At 28.5% G+C, this 13501-nt stretch overlaps 1 protein-coding gene across 1 annotated transcript; it reads left to right on the top strand.

Annotated features, from left to right (window-relative positions):
• Nucleotides 1–6028: 6028 nt before the first annotated feature.
• On the top strand, nucleotides 6029–11323 carry LOC132943363 (bromodomain-containing protein 7). The gene is made up of 11 exons (XM_061012329.1): nucleotides 6029–6395; nucleotides 6545–6856; nucleotides 6915–7150; nucleotides 7863–8155; nucleotides 8219–8327; nucleotides 9247–9430; nucleotides 9502–9637; nucleotides 9949–10274; nucleotides 10339–10485; nucleotides 10549–10730; nucleotides 10813–11323. Exons 2-11 carry the CDS (start codon nucleotides 6787–6789, stop codon nucleotides 10987–10989), a joined length of 1860 nt encoding a protein of 619 aa, XP_060868312.1. The 5' UTR covers nucleotides 6029–6395; nucleotides 6545–6786; the 3' UTR covers nucleotides 10990–11323.
• The last annotated feature ends 2178 nt before the right edge of the window (nucleotides 11324–13501 follow it).

The raw sequence follows: 13501 nt of genomic DNA, 5'->3' as shown, positions 1-13501 counted from the left end.
TGAAGTATGAATATTTACGACATTTTTTTTTTTTTTATTTATTGATCTTGAGCCCGGCAGCTGAGGCCATTAGCTATTTTTAGTTTTTACTGTAGGTTCTTAAGTCGGTAGGGGGAGGAACACGTATGTGTTTAGTTTGGCAGAATTTTTGATTGGGCACCCGCAGGTAGGTATCTGCCATGCCCGGATGGGGGATGGCGACACTTGTTCTCCGGACACCGTGACTTGTCCGAAGAAAAATGCCGCCCATAGCCTAGGAATCGAACTAGGGTCGACTGCGTCGCAGCCGACGCCTTAGTCCGCTCGGCCACTCCGTCCCCCTTACGACATTTATACGCCCTCATCTGTAAAATTACTATTTATCCTCGAATGGTTTTTTCAAAAATATTTGTTCTAACTAGGAAAGGGATTGAAAACAGTTTTTAAATCGATGTTAATGTTACTTACATCCTTATAAGGAAGGAGCTTATTTTGGTGCCTAAAACTGCGCTATACTATTTATATAAATGGCGTTCTATACGTTGCCGAGAAAAAAATTTGGAAAATGTTAATTTTTGAATGATGGTTTTTTTGGTAAAATTTTACTTTTTGTGAATTTTGTGGCGGAAAGATTTCCAAGCAAACTTCAAAATTAAGATAGATAGTTTACGGAGTAACAATTTTGCTAAAAATGTATACATGTTGATGTTAATGTTACCACTCACAAATTACTAATTAGTAATTATAGTATTGGTATATAATATATTCATATTGTATGACATGTGTTATAATATGTGATATTTTAATTACTAATAACTATATCTTACCGATTAATTTAGTATACTAATTTAGTTTACTACATGTGTGAAACCGTTATTAATTTAATCGGAAATTTTTTAGATACCGGTCACCGGTTTTATACCGCTCCTGTTGTTAGCGGTAACCAATTACCGGTACTATATTCAAAATTACAGGTTACCGTTAAGTGATAACCGCTTCCAAAAAATGTCGGTTACCGGTAACCGATTGAATACCGGTTTTCTAAAAAAAAAAATTGTACTACACCTTTGTACCCCTATACTTCATACAATATTCGTGTTGTTATAGGAATCAAGCTATTTTTAGATTTCCCAGTACAATATACGATGAGGGAGACCGGGACTATCGACTATCGAGTACCGTCATTACCAACCAACGATATTTTATGTTATAGGTAGATAGGAAATAGAAATGTAGAATACCCATTATTTGAATTATTATTACAAGAATTTAGACTAGAGAAAAAAAACGAAAATAATATAATAGTATGATTTAAGAATAGTTTTAAGAAGTTATTATTTATTAAACCATTTATAGTTTTAGATTAGTAACTACGAGCGTATAATCATTCATGTAGCTAAAATAAATTAAATATAATATTATTATAGTTCATACGTAACGGTAGTCAGTATTTATAAATACCGGTAATCGGTTCTTAACCGGTTAAAACATATTACGTTATTATAACTTTTATGTTAGCTGAAAAATTGTCACGGTAACCGATAACCGATAACCGGGAGTACAAATAGGTTTATAATAACGATAACCGATTGGGCGAATGTAAGTTCCCACACGAGATATAACAGGTAAAAATTACCCCTGAATATCCATACGTAATTTCCCACACGAAAAAAAAAATTTTACCAAACACCAAGGCTTGGCAAAAAAAAGTAACTTAGTTAATTTATAGTTAAAATTTTCTTATTTTCAAAATAAAAAATTTCAGACACATAATAATGTTTATATAAATTGCTTATACAATATATAATTTTAACTTTTAATTCGTTAATGCTCAGCCTTGCCAAACACAAACTTCCTTCCCACTTTATTCAGACTTAGGACTGACAACTTAAACGTAGTTGGTGTGAAATTTTAACCACACCAATTTCGTTTAAGTTGTCATTCCTAAGTCTTAATAACTTAACTTACGTACAGGTTTAATTTTTTCCGTGTGGGAACTTACATATGTACTCGCTTACCTGCTATGTTTCGTGTGGGAACTTACCAAACCCCAACCGATTATAGGTTCCCCAAATTTCCGGGAAATTACCGATTTTCGGTAAAAACCGGACCGGTTTCAAGCCCTGCTGTTTATACACTTTTTCGACAGCCCTCCGCGATGGTATCAGCTTCAATGCAGTGCTCTTTTTCTGTCAGAAATGCGGCAGGTTGAACTAATATTCTTGTCAAAAACTGATTTTATAATATATTATAAATTATAATATTATTTTATACAATATTACTAGATGTTATTATTACCTAGTAAATTTATAGTGAATACGGTGGGAATAGGCTTGTGGTATACAAATAGCATAGAAAAAATCTAAATATTTTGAAAATTGCCTTGCGTACCTATCTGACTGGTACTTGATGTCTCGATTGAATGTCAATAAATTAATTATATTTCTGGATTCCATAATAGAGTAAGCTAATGACTAGACCTATGACTGGATAGTGGATTGAGACAAGGGGACGCTTTGTCACCCATACTATTCAGAGTAACCTGGGGGCTGGGGTATAATGGCGCATGGGGCAAAATTAACTATTGGATATAAGTAATTTAACAATTTCTATCTGGTAAATAATTTTTTTATTATGATTATGTTATCATAGCCAAACGTGATATACGGCATACGCATAGACCTTATACTTAGGATATACGCAGAGGCGTATTTACGATTTTGGAGCCCTAGGTACACACATTTTGGCGCCCCTTTTTTCTCAGTTGCCTTTTATTCATTGTCACAAAAAACTTTTAAGCCCCCTCTAATTTACAATTTACTTTTTCTCTCCGTTAAAAGTCGACAGTCGACAGTTAAAAGTTACAGAGCTTGAAACGGGTATAAACCGTTATAAGACCGAAACTGAAAAAAATTGGTAACTGTTATTAACTTCAAAACACAAACAAAAAAAAATTTGTATCTTGACATTTTGGAATTTGCTCGATCCGGCGATTCAAAAAAATTAATAAACTAAGAATGGAACGTAAATAGTCCAGACCTTGAAACGTATTTTAGATATCAGTATATAAACCGTTTAAAAACTGAAACTGAAAACAAAATCAAAAACAAAATCGGGAAAAAATTGGAAATACTGGTATTGAATCCAAAAACCAAAACCGAACAAAATTGGAAACCGGTATACAAAATCGAGACCAAACCGAAATTTCCAAATACCGGTATTGAAAATTTAAACCAAAATCGAAAAAAATAAAAACTGGTATACAAAATTGAAACCGAAACCGAAATTTTTCAATCGGTTTCAAGCTCTGTAAAAGTGATAACCCAAAATGAATATTTTCCCCTTTATTGCATTTATGCTTCCACTAATTTAGAGAACACTTTTATTTTATCATTTCCACTCCATTTATTTCTAATAAAAAAGTTAGCCTTTATAATCAAAAAAAAACAAATTAAAATTTTAGATTTTATCCTTTTTTATGACAATATAATAAAATACATTGTATATATATTATACATAGAAATATGTATGGAAATGTAAAAGATATTATATTAAGAAAGATACAGATTATCACTGATCAGTTATCACTAATACAATTTCTCAACAAATCCAATAAAATAAAAAAATAATTTTTTTTTTGTCATAGGTATAACCTCTAGCGACAGCGCCCCATAGGCGTGCGCACGAGGAGAGCCGGTCAAGCCCAGGCTCGACCTGAAACTTTTTAGGGGCATGGTAAAATGTGCGTTTATTTTTTATTATAATGCTTATATTATGATAATATGCTCGTGGAGATCATAGAAATTTTGTTTGTCGTGAAAGTATAATAAAATCAAAAATATTTGTGTGTACCACACTACCACTGTACATATATTTTATTAATCGAACAAAAACATTATACCTTTATGCAAATACAATAACGACACATATAATTGTACGACTATTATAATTCAGATATATCTTTTTCGTCATTGAACTATTTTTTCAATGGACATTTATTATTCTGGACTTTTTCCCTAATATCTATTGTGTGAATTGTAATATTATTCTATACTTATTTTTCTATGGTTCTGTGTTATGAGGACTGTAATCGACATTGCCGAGGGGTAGTATAGTAGGGCAGTAACGTAGTAAGATGGTTATCAAATGTTTCTAATGGTACTGACTACTGGTCACAAACTACTATAGTAGTCACGAAGATATCTTCTAAGGACGTGATAGTAGTAGTAGTTCGCGGTACAGGTGTTGTTGCTAGCGCATTCTTGTTGAATTTGTTGGCAACGAACTAAAAAAATTATTTTAGATTCTGAGTGAAACGATGAATGTATTGATTTTACAATGATGTGTGTTTTTTTTTTTATTTTTTTTTTTATTTTTTTTTTTATTTTTTTTTTTATTTTTTTTTATTTTTTTTTTATTTTTGTGTCTGTGTACACGATAAGTAGTTGAAATAATGCTTCGATTTTCGACTTCAGTATCTTGTTCGATGGGAAAGTGAATATCGTTGGTGCATTGGAGAGGTCAAAATTTTAATTTCCCAGTAGTTTTCAAAAGCGATGTGAAAAACAAAAGAAAAATTAAGGAAAAACGGGAATTTTTACGCAAAATCGATTTTTAACAAAATCGATTTTGGTTATTGGTGTAACTCTAAAACAAATGACCGTAGATGCATGAAATTTTCACTGGTTGTTTATATTTGCATTTTCTATACATAATACAATTTTTAAAATATTTTGACTCTTTTTGAGCTGTTTACGGCCATTGTCAGTTTTCAATTTTTTTAGTTTTTTTTTCTATAAATATCAATAAAATTTTATCTGTTGAGTAAAAAAGCTTGAAAATTTAATAGAAGGCTCCTAGGTTATTGTTTCAAAGGCAGATGAAAAAAATTAAAAATCCTTAGTCACAGTTTTTAATTATAAGCATTTAAAGTTCAAATTTTGACAAAATACGGAAAAATCACGAAAAATAGCAAATTATTTTGAGTTGAAATTCATAAAAATTTTTCTTTTTAAATCTAAGATTTGAAAATGTAATATAAGATTACTCATAAGTTTGTCTACCTTTATCAAAAAAAAAATGTCTAGAAGAAACTTAAATTAAATTTTTATGAGCGTCTGAAATTTATATTTTTACAACATTTGATATTTACTCGATTTCTCATGTAACAATTTTCTTATTTTATTGTAATTAAAAAACAAATGACTGTAGATACTTGAAAATTTCACTGAATGTTCATATTAGCATTTTCTATACACCATAAAATGTTGAAAATATTTTGACTCTTTTTGAGCTGTTTACGGACATTGTCAGTTTTCAATTTTTTTAGTTTTTTTTTCTATAAATAACAATAAATTTTTATTTGTTGGGTAAAAAAGCGTGAAAATTTAATATAAGGCTCCTGATATATCGTTCTAATAGCAGTTGAAAAATATTAAAAATACATAGGCACAATTTTTTTTTATAAGCATTTAAAGTTCAAATTTTGACAACATTTATCAAATTTATAATTTATTAATTATTTTGTGGTTAAAAATGTATAAAATGTTTAACTTTTATGGCTAAGGATTTAAAATTTAAAACAAGGCTCCACGTAAATAGGTTATATATAAATTACTTTATTCACAATAATATCATCAAATATACTTGGTAATATCATAGGCTGACTGACCGTTTTCGCTCAGAATCGTTTTTCTTATACAATGATATTATATCATTGAATTCAAATTTAACACCATCCATTACAGTGACCCACTTGTAACCTACTGTACAGCAGAGCGACATCCACTTATCCACCTTTTTAAATATTAAGATATTATAGACATTTATAGACTTTTATAGGTCTATTGATATGATATGCATTATGCGCGGTCTATTCTTTTATAGGTCTATGTTCTATGGTAATAAGGTTGGTATTGTTTCCTATCCTGCTTATTGTTCCATGAGTATTTTTAATGGAAACAGTAAATACTAGATACTGTACCATATAACATTATAACCTCAAATATATATACGTTGATAAAACTTTACTTCTTACTTTTTTACGATTGATTAATCGTATTTGTTTTGTTTACAAATGTATAAATTCTGAATTGTCTTTATAAATATAGTATTATAGTTTACCATTTACTATTTAGTATTTACCATTTACTAATATTAAATAAGTTTTTGTATTATTAAATTAACGTTATTATTACGAACAATATTAGTCTATAATATCTTTGTATAATTAAAAGTTTAAAACAGTTACCTATAATAACTTTAAATTAATATTAATATACATAAATTCAATTCAGATTTGGTATAATTGTTATAGATAGTAGGCATACATATAGCATTCAAACTGGCGTCTTTCGATGAAAATAATGAATTTGAAAGCAAGAAACGAAAGAAGCATAAAAAAGATAAATACGAAGGTAATTTACATCTTGTATTCGGATTTAATGATTCATTTCTTTTCTTACATCTAATTTATCTTAAAGTACAAATAACTATCTATTCATTTAGATTTGTAATTTTATTTTTAGTATGATTTTTTTTATTAAATGATGTACCTTTGTTTCAGATAAAGAGAAGTCTGGTGGCTTGAAATTAATATTAAAAGTTGGCAGTGGAAGTTGTTTGCCTGCTGATGAAATAGTTAGTAATACTAATGGTAATCATGAAACTAATGATTATTTATCTAAATCACATAAAAAGAAAAAAAAGAAGCACAAGCATCATAAAGAAAAGAAAAAAAGAACGCGAGATGATATCACAATTCATGAAGAAATAAGTTTAGGCGAGGAGACTTTAGCAGAAGCTCCAATGTCAAAACGCCCTACAAATTTTGAAAATAACAGTAGAGTCACAACAAATTCTACCGAGCCTCAGAATGGTGAGTTTTATTAAATTAATATTTAATGTATGTACTTACTATTATATTTATGATTTAGGTGAATGGAAATCAGAAGAAACAAACAACCCAAATGAAAATCGGCAAACTTTGCAACAATTATTAACACATTTACTTAGAGCTTTGGAACGTAGAGATCCTCAACAATTATTTGCATGGCCAGTTACAGATCGTATTGCACCTAATTATTCCCGTCTTATATCTAAGCCAATGGACTTTGAAACAATTCGTCGAAGCATTCAAAGTGACCTTTATACTAGTTTGAATGCATTTGTTGTAAGTATTTAAGTATAAACACATTAGTTTGTTAAGTATTTATGTTCATAAGCATAAAATAGGGAGGGGGTCTAAGGAGAATATAGTCCCCCCATCCGATACATTTTTAGTATTTATGTTGTGTACCAAAAACATAATAGGCTAAAGCGCCCGCCCCTACCTAAATAAATTCATCACGCTATGCCCATGTTTATGTTTTCCTTTATTATAAAATAAGTAAAATATGCTCTGTCCCACGAGAGAACATGCCGCTCAAAAACTAAAACTAGTTGGCTCTAGAGCATCTCCCACTAAATTCTTGACAGGTGGCGCATGATTTCAGCGATGTCTGACGATATTTGTCGTTGACAAAATTTGGGCGTATGGAGGTGATACAGCTGCGTGGTCAGTTGACGAACTTCATTCTACATGCACAAATCAGCATGTTCTCTCGTGGAACAGAGTATAGATATTGCAGTTGTATAATATTAAAATAGATTAAATTAATTTAAGTGTATGTTATCAAATATTGATTTCTCCAAACAACCATAAATAACTTCTATTCTATATATTATGACATAAAAATTTAAAACTTGCTAGTCACATAATTAATGAATTAAAAATGATTAAAAGATCTTATAAAGAAAGAATAAGTCAATTTTTGGTAGAATTTTGACTTTTAGATAATTATATAAATATTAATATAATTTTTATACCATTCTTTAATTTACAGGCGGATTTTAAATTAATGTGTGAAAATGCCATGACATATAATCAACCAGAAACTATTTATTATAAAGCAGCTAAACGACTTCTTCATGCTGGTTTAAAATTAACTGGTCCAGAAAAATTGAAAACACTGTTATCTGCATTACCTGGAATGGCTAATATACCTCCATCACAGCTTGGCTTTGATATTACCCAAGAATATCATGGCGATACTTCGAATGATACAATTATCGAAAATATTGAGCGATCTTCTGAACGTTTGCATGATAATGACCTATTAAACCAACGAAAAATTATGTAATTTTTTATTACTATTAGCACTTACCTGATAATACTATTAAGGATTTTGTATTATTTTAGATCAAAATTTGAGGCAATACCTGATAATTTGACACCAGATGAAATTCTTAAACAAGCACAAAATGCTGCTAAAGCAGCTTCTGAAAAATTGGCTACAAAAAATACAAAGGTATTTAAATATTAGATTATTATTAAAAAAAAACTATTAATAAAGAATGATATAAATAAAATTATAAATTAATACTTTCATGTAAAATTAAGTTTGATGTATTTAATTGATAAATTCACTTTGTAAAATCTTTTAAACTTATTAAATGCCTTGATAAATACATACACCAGCAGGCAATACAAGTTAGATAGCTTAATTACATACACAGGCAATATTTTTATTTTTATGTGATTATTTAACAAAATATTGATCTTTTAACTGTAGATATTAAATTTGAAGCAAAATTCTCATCAATTAATAATTGTGTACCCTATTTTGAATGTTTAACTTTAATATACTTAAATTCTAATAAAAAACAAGTTCCTTATTTTAAATTTTGTATATTAATCTGTAATATATATCAATCAAATTAAAATATAAATACAGATAGGCTACAAAATAAATACTGACAAATAATAGTACTATTAAAGGTATAATAAATTGTGTAAGTAATAAAAAAAAACATAAATATTTTGTTTTTATATATAAAAACAATCAGTGTAGGTAGTGGAAGTGGGTAAATTTAACTTTTTGTTTAGGTTTCCAAAATTCTGGGACATTTTAAAAATTGACTAAAGTTTTATCTATGTAGACCTAATATCTACTTCTACCTCTGATTTAAAATGATTAAAAAAAATATTAAAATAATATCTACAATCTGATAGCTACTTGTTTCAGTATTTTTAAAATATAAGTATTGGTTTTGTAGTTGTCAATTATACTTAATACTTTATTCTTTATACATGTAAATTATAATTTAAGGTAAGATTTTAGACAGAGATTAGCACTTTTGGTATACTCGGAACACAATGTATATTTTACTTATGTTATTTTAAATTTAAATATCTATTGAGATTTTATGGTTTTTTAAATTTGGAAGATGGGATTCTTAAAACAACAAAATAATGGATCCACATCATTGTCAATTTTGGTGCCAAATGATGGAATCAATCCTGAAACAGGCGAAAGGCCTGTTCTCTTGGGATCATTAATTGGAAAACTGAGTCATGGAGTGGGGTCAATTCCAGGTTTTCGCGAAGACAGGCGTAACATGGTTAAAACTGGTGTGTATATTAAAGGAGTTGATATTTAATGTTTATTATGAACAGAATATACATTATACAATTATTTATAGTAAAACCATTATATTATGGGGCATTTGGTTCGTATGCTCCAACATATGATTCAACATTTGCCAATTTAACGAAAGACGAATCAGATTTAGTTTTGAGAACTTATGGCGATGAAGCTTCTGCACAGTATGCAGAAAGGTAAATTTTGTTTTTATATTTAATTGTTACTTCCTTATTTACTAAAATATTTTCACAACAGTATTAGGTATGCATATTTTATTTGAAACACCTAATTTTTTTTTAAATATATCACTCAAATTATAGTATATTTAGTATTTTTCTTAATAATTATCATATAAAGTGTTATTTATGAAAATAAATAATAACTCATAACTCATAAAAGAACCCCAGTGTAGAGATTTTTTCTTTATATAATTATATCCTATAAATTTAATAACCATTCATGTATCATTAGGTAATATAAAAAATAATATTACTATTTTTCACAGCATTTTAAATTTTACAAAAGACTCAGATTATGCAATGACCATGGCAGATAATTTGCTTGATTTAATGACTGGTGGTGATCATCGTAAAACAAAGCGTGTATTAGATGATCGAAAAAAGCAGCAAGTTGTTTTAGATGATACCAAGAAATCAATTAGTCAGTTACATCAACCTTCATCATGTCAACCCTTAGCAACTTCACTAATAAATACTGGAGGTACAAATACTACAACTGCAAACCATCAAACTAAAACTGCTCCAATACAAATTGATCAGTTAAAATCATTATCAGAACTTGGAATTGATACAAAATTTATAGATTATTATCGTTAGTATCTATTGTTATTTATTATTATTTATTTCCAATGTATAAATATTTTTTTGTTTTGTAGAAGAACAAAGTGTATTTCAAGATAGATTGGATCATGTTGGTGGATTGTTGGGACGTTTACAAAACGTGCAAAATCAACGACTGAGTGCTCCTCTTCCTCAACATCTTTCACAAATAGCACATCCATCTCCACAAGAAATTCAATTAGGTAATGTTAATATGATATAATATTATTGATTTGAAAATAATATATTATGTTTATCAATATTAGCGGATAAAATAACTGAATCCCTTGCTGAAAATTTAAAAAGAGTGCCACCATCAGCTGTGATGTCCGTCACAGGTGTACGTAAAGCAATGGGGATCGCACAAATATCCCATTTGGAGTTAAATCAAAATAACTGTCATCCCCCCAATTTAGTAAATCATGGATCCTCTCATCAACAGACACAGGTAATATATTCAATCATAAGTTTGTCAACGGTATTTACTTCTATTTCAATTTTTATAAACTAATTTACCTACTATTTATTAGGTATCATTAATAGGAGATGGAATACAAGACCGTGTGGAAGGGGTTGAAGGTACTGTGTCTGGGGTTGATTTAGAATCTGAATTAAGAGAATTCCTTGAAAGTGATCCTACTCTAACTAGCTTTCCATTGCATGACGAAAATGATCGAACAATCGAAGAGATATTATCTGAATCATAATTCTGTTATTATATGAATTATTGGTGTTTTTTTTTTTATATTAATATTAAATTATAACAAGATGTTAAACTTTAAAAATTTGTATGAGAAATCAACTAAAATAAATATTTTAAGTATAGTTTTTAAACTGCAGTTTGATGTGAATTTAATTAATTTATTAGTTATTAACTATAACTCATATTGAATTCTACAATTTAAATAATTAATATTTTTCAAATTGAATTCTGTAAAATGTATGAATCACATTTCCTGGATTTTCAAGTATAATATATTATGTGCATTATAAATTCATGTAAACAATTATAAAATAATACACATAATTTTTGAATTTGTATTTTATAATAGTACTTAATATATCCCAAATTTATATTTAAAAAATATAAATGATTCAATTGCTAGACGCAATGAGCATTTTTAAGAGAAAATTAATATTTTAAATGTGTTTTTGTGTGTTTAGCCTTAATTATGATGTCCGATTTACTTTTTTATGTAGACAATAAATACTGGTATAATACATTTGAAATGTGCTATATAGTATTATTTAGATGTAGATTATATAGTTTAAAACTCAAAAGTAAACATGATTTTTAAATTATTAAATTTTGAGTGTTACTGCTGAGTGACTTTTCTCATCAAGTCTCCACGTCTTGTATATATATTTTTTTCGCACATAATATGCTTATTGTAAATACCATTACAAATTGTGTATAATCCAATAAAAATTTAAAAAAAAAAAAATTTGAATTGATTACTTTAAGTAAATAATTGTATAGGTTATAATATAATGCTTTTTAGTTCCCAGATTTATCAATTATTAAAATACCATCTAAACTGAATAACTTTTAATTTGTTTCTTTATCTCTAATTCAAAAAAATTTAGTTTTAAGATAAGCTTTAATAGTTTAATCATATTATTTGTATACATATATATTATATTTATGTCTGTATGTCTATGCATACAGAAATTAGACTTTTAAAAAAAAATATTATTGCTGATTCCTGGATATTTATATTTTAAAAATAGATTGTTAAGTATGATTTTGTATGTGTACTCATAATTTTAAGCATTGGATCTTAATTTTATTTGAGTTGACCAATATTTATTTTAATATATATTAATGGTAAAATTGCAATCTCTTAAAAATCATTTTACAGTTTAATATATTAAATATAATTTTCTTTAGTACCTGTAATATAATATAATAATAATATGGTCGACTATCGTTTCTGTTAAATTAGTAAGAAACGTGGGTGCAGTGGTGCACTCTGAAATAATTTTATTGGCAATAGCCCATTTTACGTAATAACGTAAATATAATACAATATTTAGGCGTGTTTTATAATACTAACTGTCAGAATATAATACAACTATGAGTTAATAAATATAAGTATTATATTAGTAAGACATTTTGTGTTAAAAATGTTATTGATAAAAATATATAATGTATATAATGTATATAATGTATAAAAACTATAGGTAATATAGGTATTTATCAGAAAAAACGAGAAAAGAAGGAAACCGGTATGTTGTACAATGTACAGTATAGGTTTCAAGACATGTACCACACCATTGAAGAATATTTCAATGTAATTTATAGATATGTTACATTTTAAATCAGGGAATAATTAATGCAGTTTAGTCCTAGGTATTTCGCAATTTTTAATTTTTTTATCGAAACTTATGTTACTCGTCAATTTAAGAACGAAGATGCAATCAGGATTTTTCGCTCGGACTTACTATTGGAGTTGTTATAAAACACCCTCCAAATTTTAAATTTATAAAAAAATAACGCCCATAAGTTCAAAAAGCGGGTAAGCGGTAGCTCTGTTGTACAGTAGGTTACAGCCTTACAAGTGGGTCACTGTAATAGATGGTGTTGAATTTGAATTCAATAATATAAAATCATTCAGCGTTCTATATGAAAAACGTTTCTGAGCTGTTTGTATGTGGGTTTTTTACGATGGTTACATTTTTTAGCAAGTTACACGTATATAATACCTATAAGGTAAATTAAAAACTGAATTATTGTAAAAAACCCACATACAAACACAGATTATGTCGAATGTGTTCTTACTTTTTACCATCAAGTTTCATTATTGGTCGATTCACTCTAATTCTTGAACTAACGGAGTTAACCGTGATCTGTTAAGTGTAAATTTGCTATGTGATGCACTTCTATAAGGTTCTAATCGGGGCTAGGTAAACTGAATCCCAAATAACTGGGTGAATTTTATTTACCGGTAAACTGAGTCCGAAAAACTTTAGCGAGTAATATAAAGAAAATATAATAGTATATTGTGTGGCAAGGGCGGGAAGTGAGCTATTTCAGTCGCAGGCGGCACGTGCCGCAGACGAGGGTCGCATTTCGCCCAAGACTGAAATTGCCTTCCCGCACGTGCCACACATAATGCAATATAATATGAATATAAGATGTAACCAAAAATGTATGTTTTGTGAGGACCGTGGTATAGATTTCAGTGTCTGGTTGTGCAGGGGATACGCGCGTGATAT

The sequence above is a fragment of the Metopolophium dirhodum genome, chromosome 4, assembly GCF_019925205.1.
Source record: "Metopolophium dirhodum isolate CAU chromosome 4, ASM1992520v1, whole genome shotgun sequence".
Lineage (NCBI taxonomy): Eukaryota > Metazoa > Arthropoda > Insecta > Hemiptera > Aphididae > Metopolophium > Metopolophium dirhodum.
Note: the sequence above shows the minus strand (reverse complement) of the source record. Positions and strands in the feature narration are given on the sequence as shown.

Bases quoted from the DNA above. Each gene is read 5' to 3' on its own strand.
- LOC132943363 (XM_061012329.1), top strand. From the start codon at position 6,787: ATGTCAAAACGCCCTACAAATTTTGAAAATAACAGTAGAGTCACAACA. The intron at 8,328-9,246 runs GTATTTAAATAT...TAAATTTGGAAG, and splicing joins TGGCTACAAAAAATACAAAG to ATGGGATTCTTAAAACAACA. The intron at 10,486-10,548 runs GTAATGTTAATA...TATCAATATTAG, and splicing joins TCCACAAGAAATTCAATTAG to CGGATAAAATAACTGAATCC.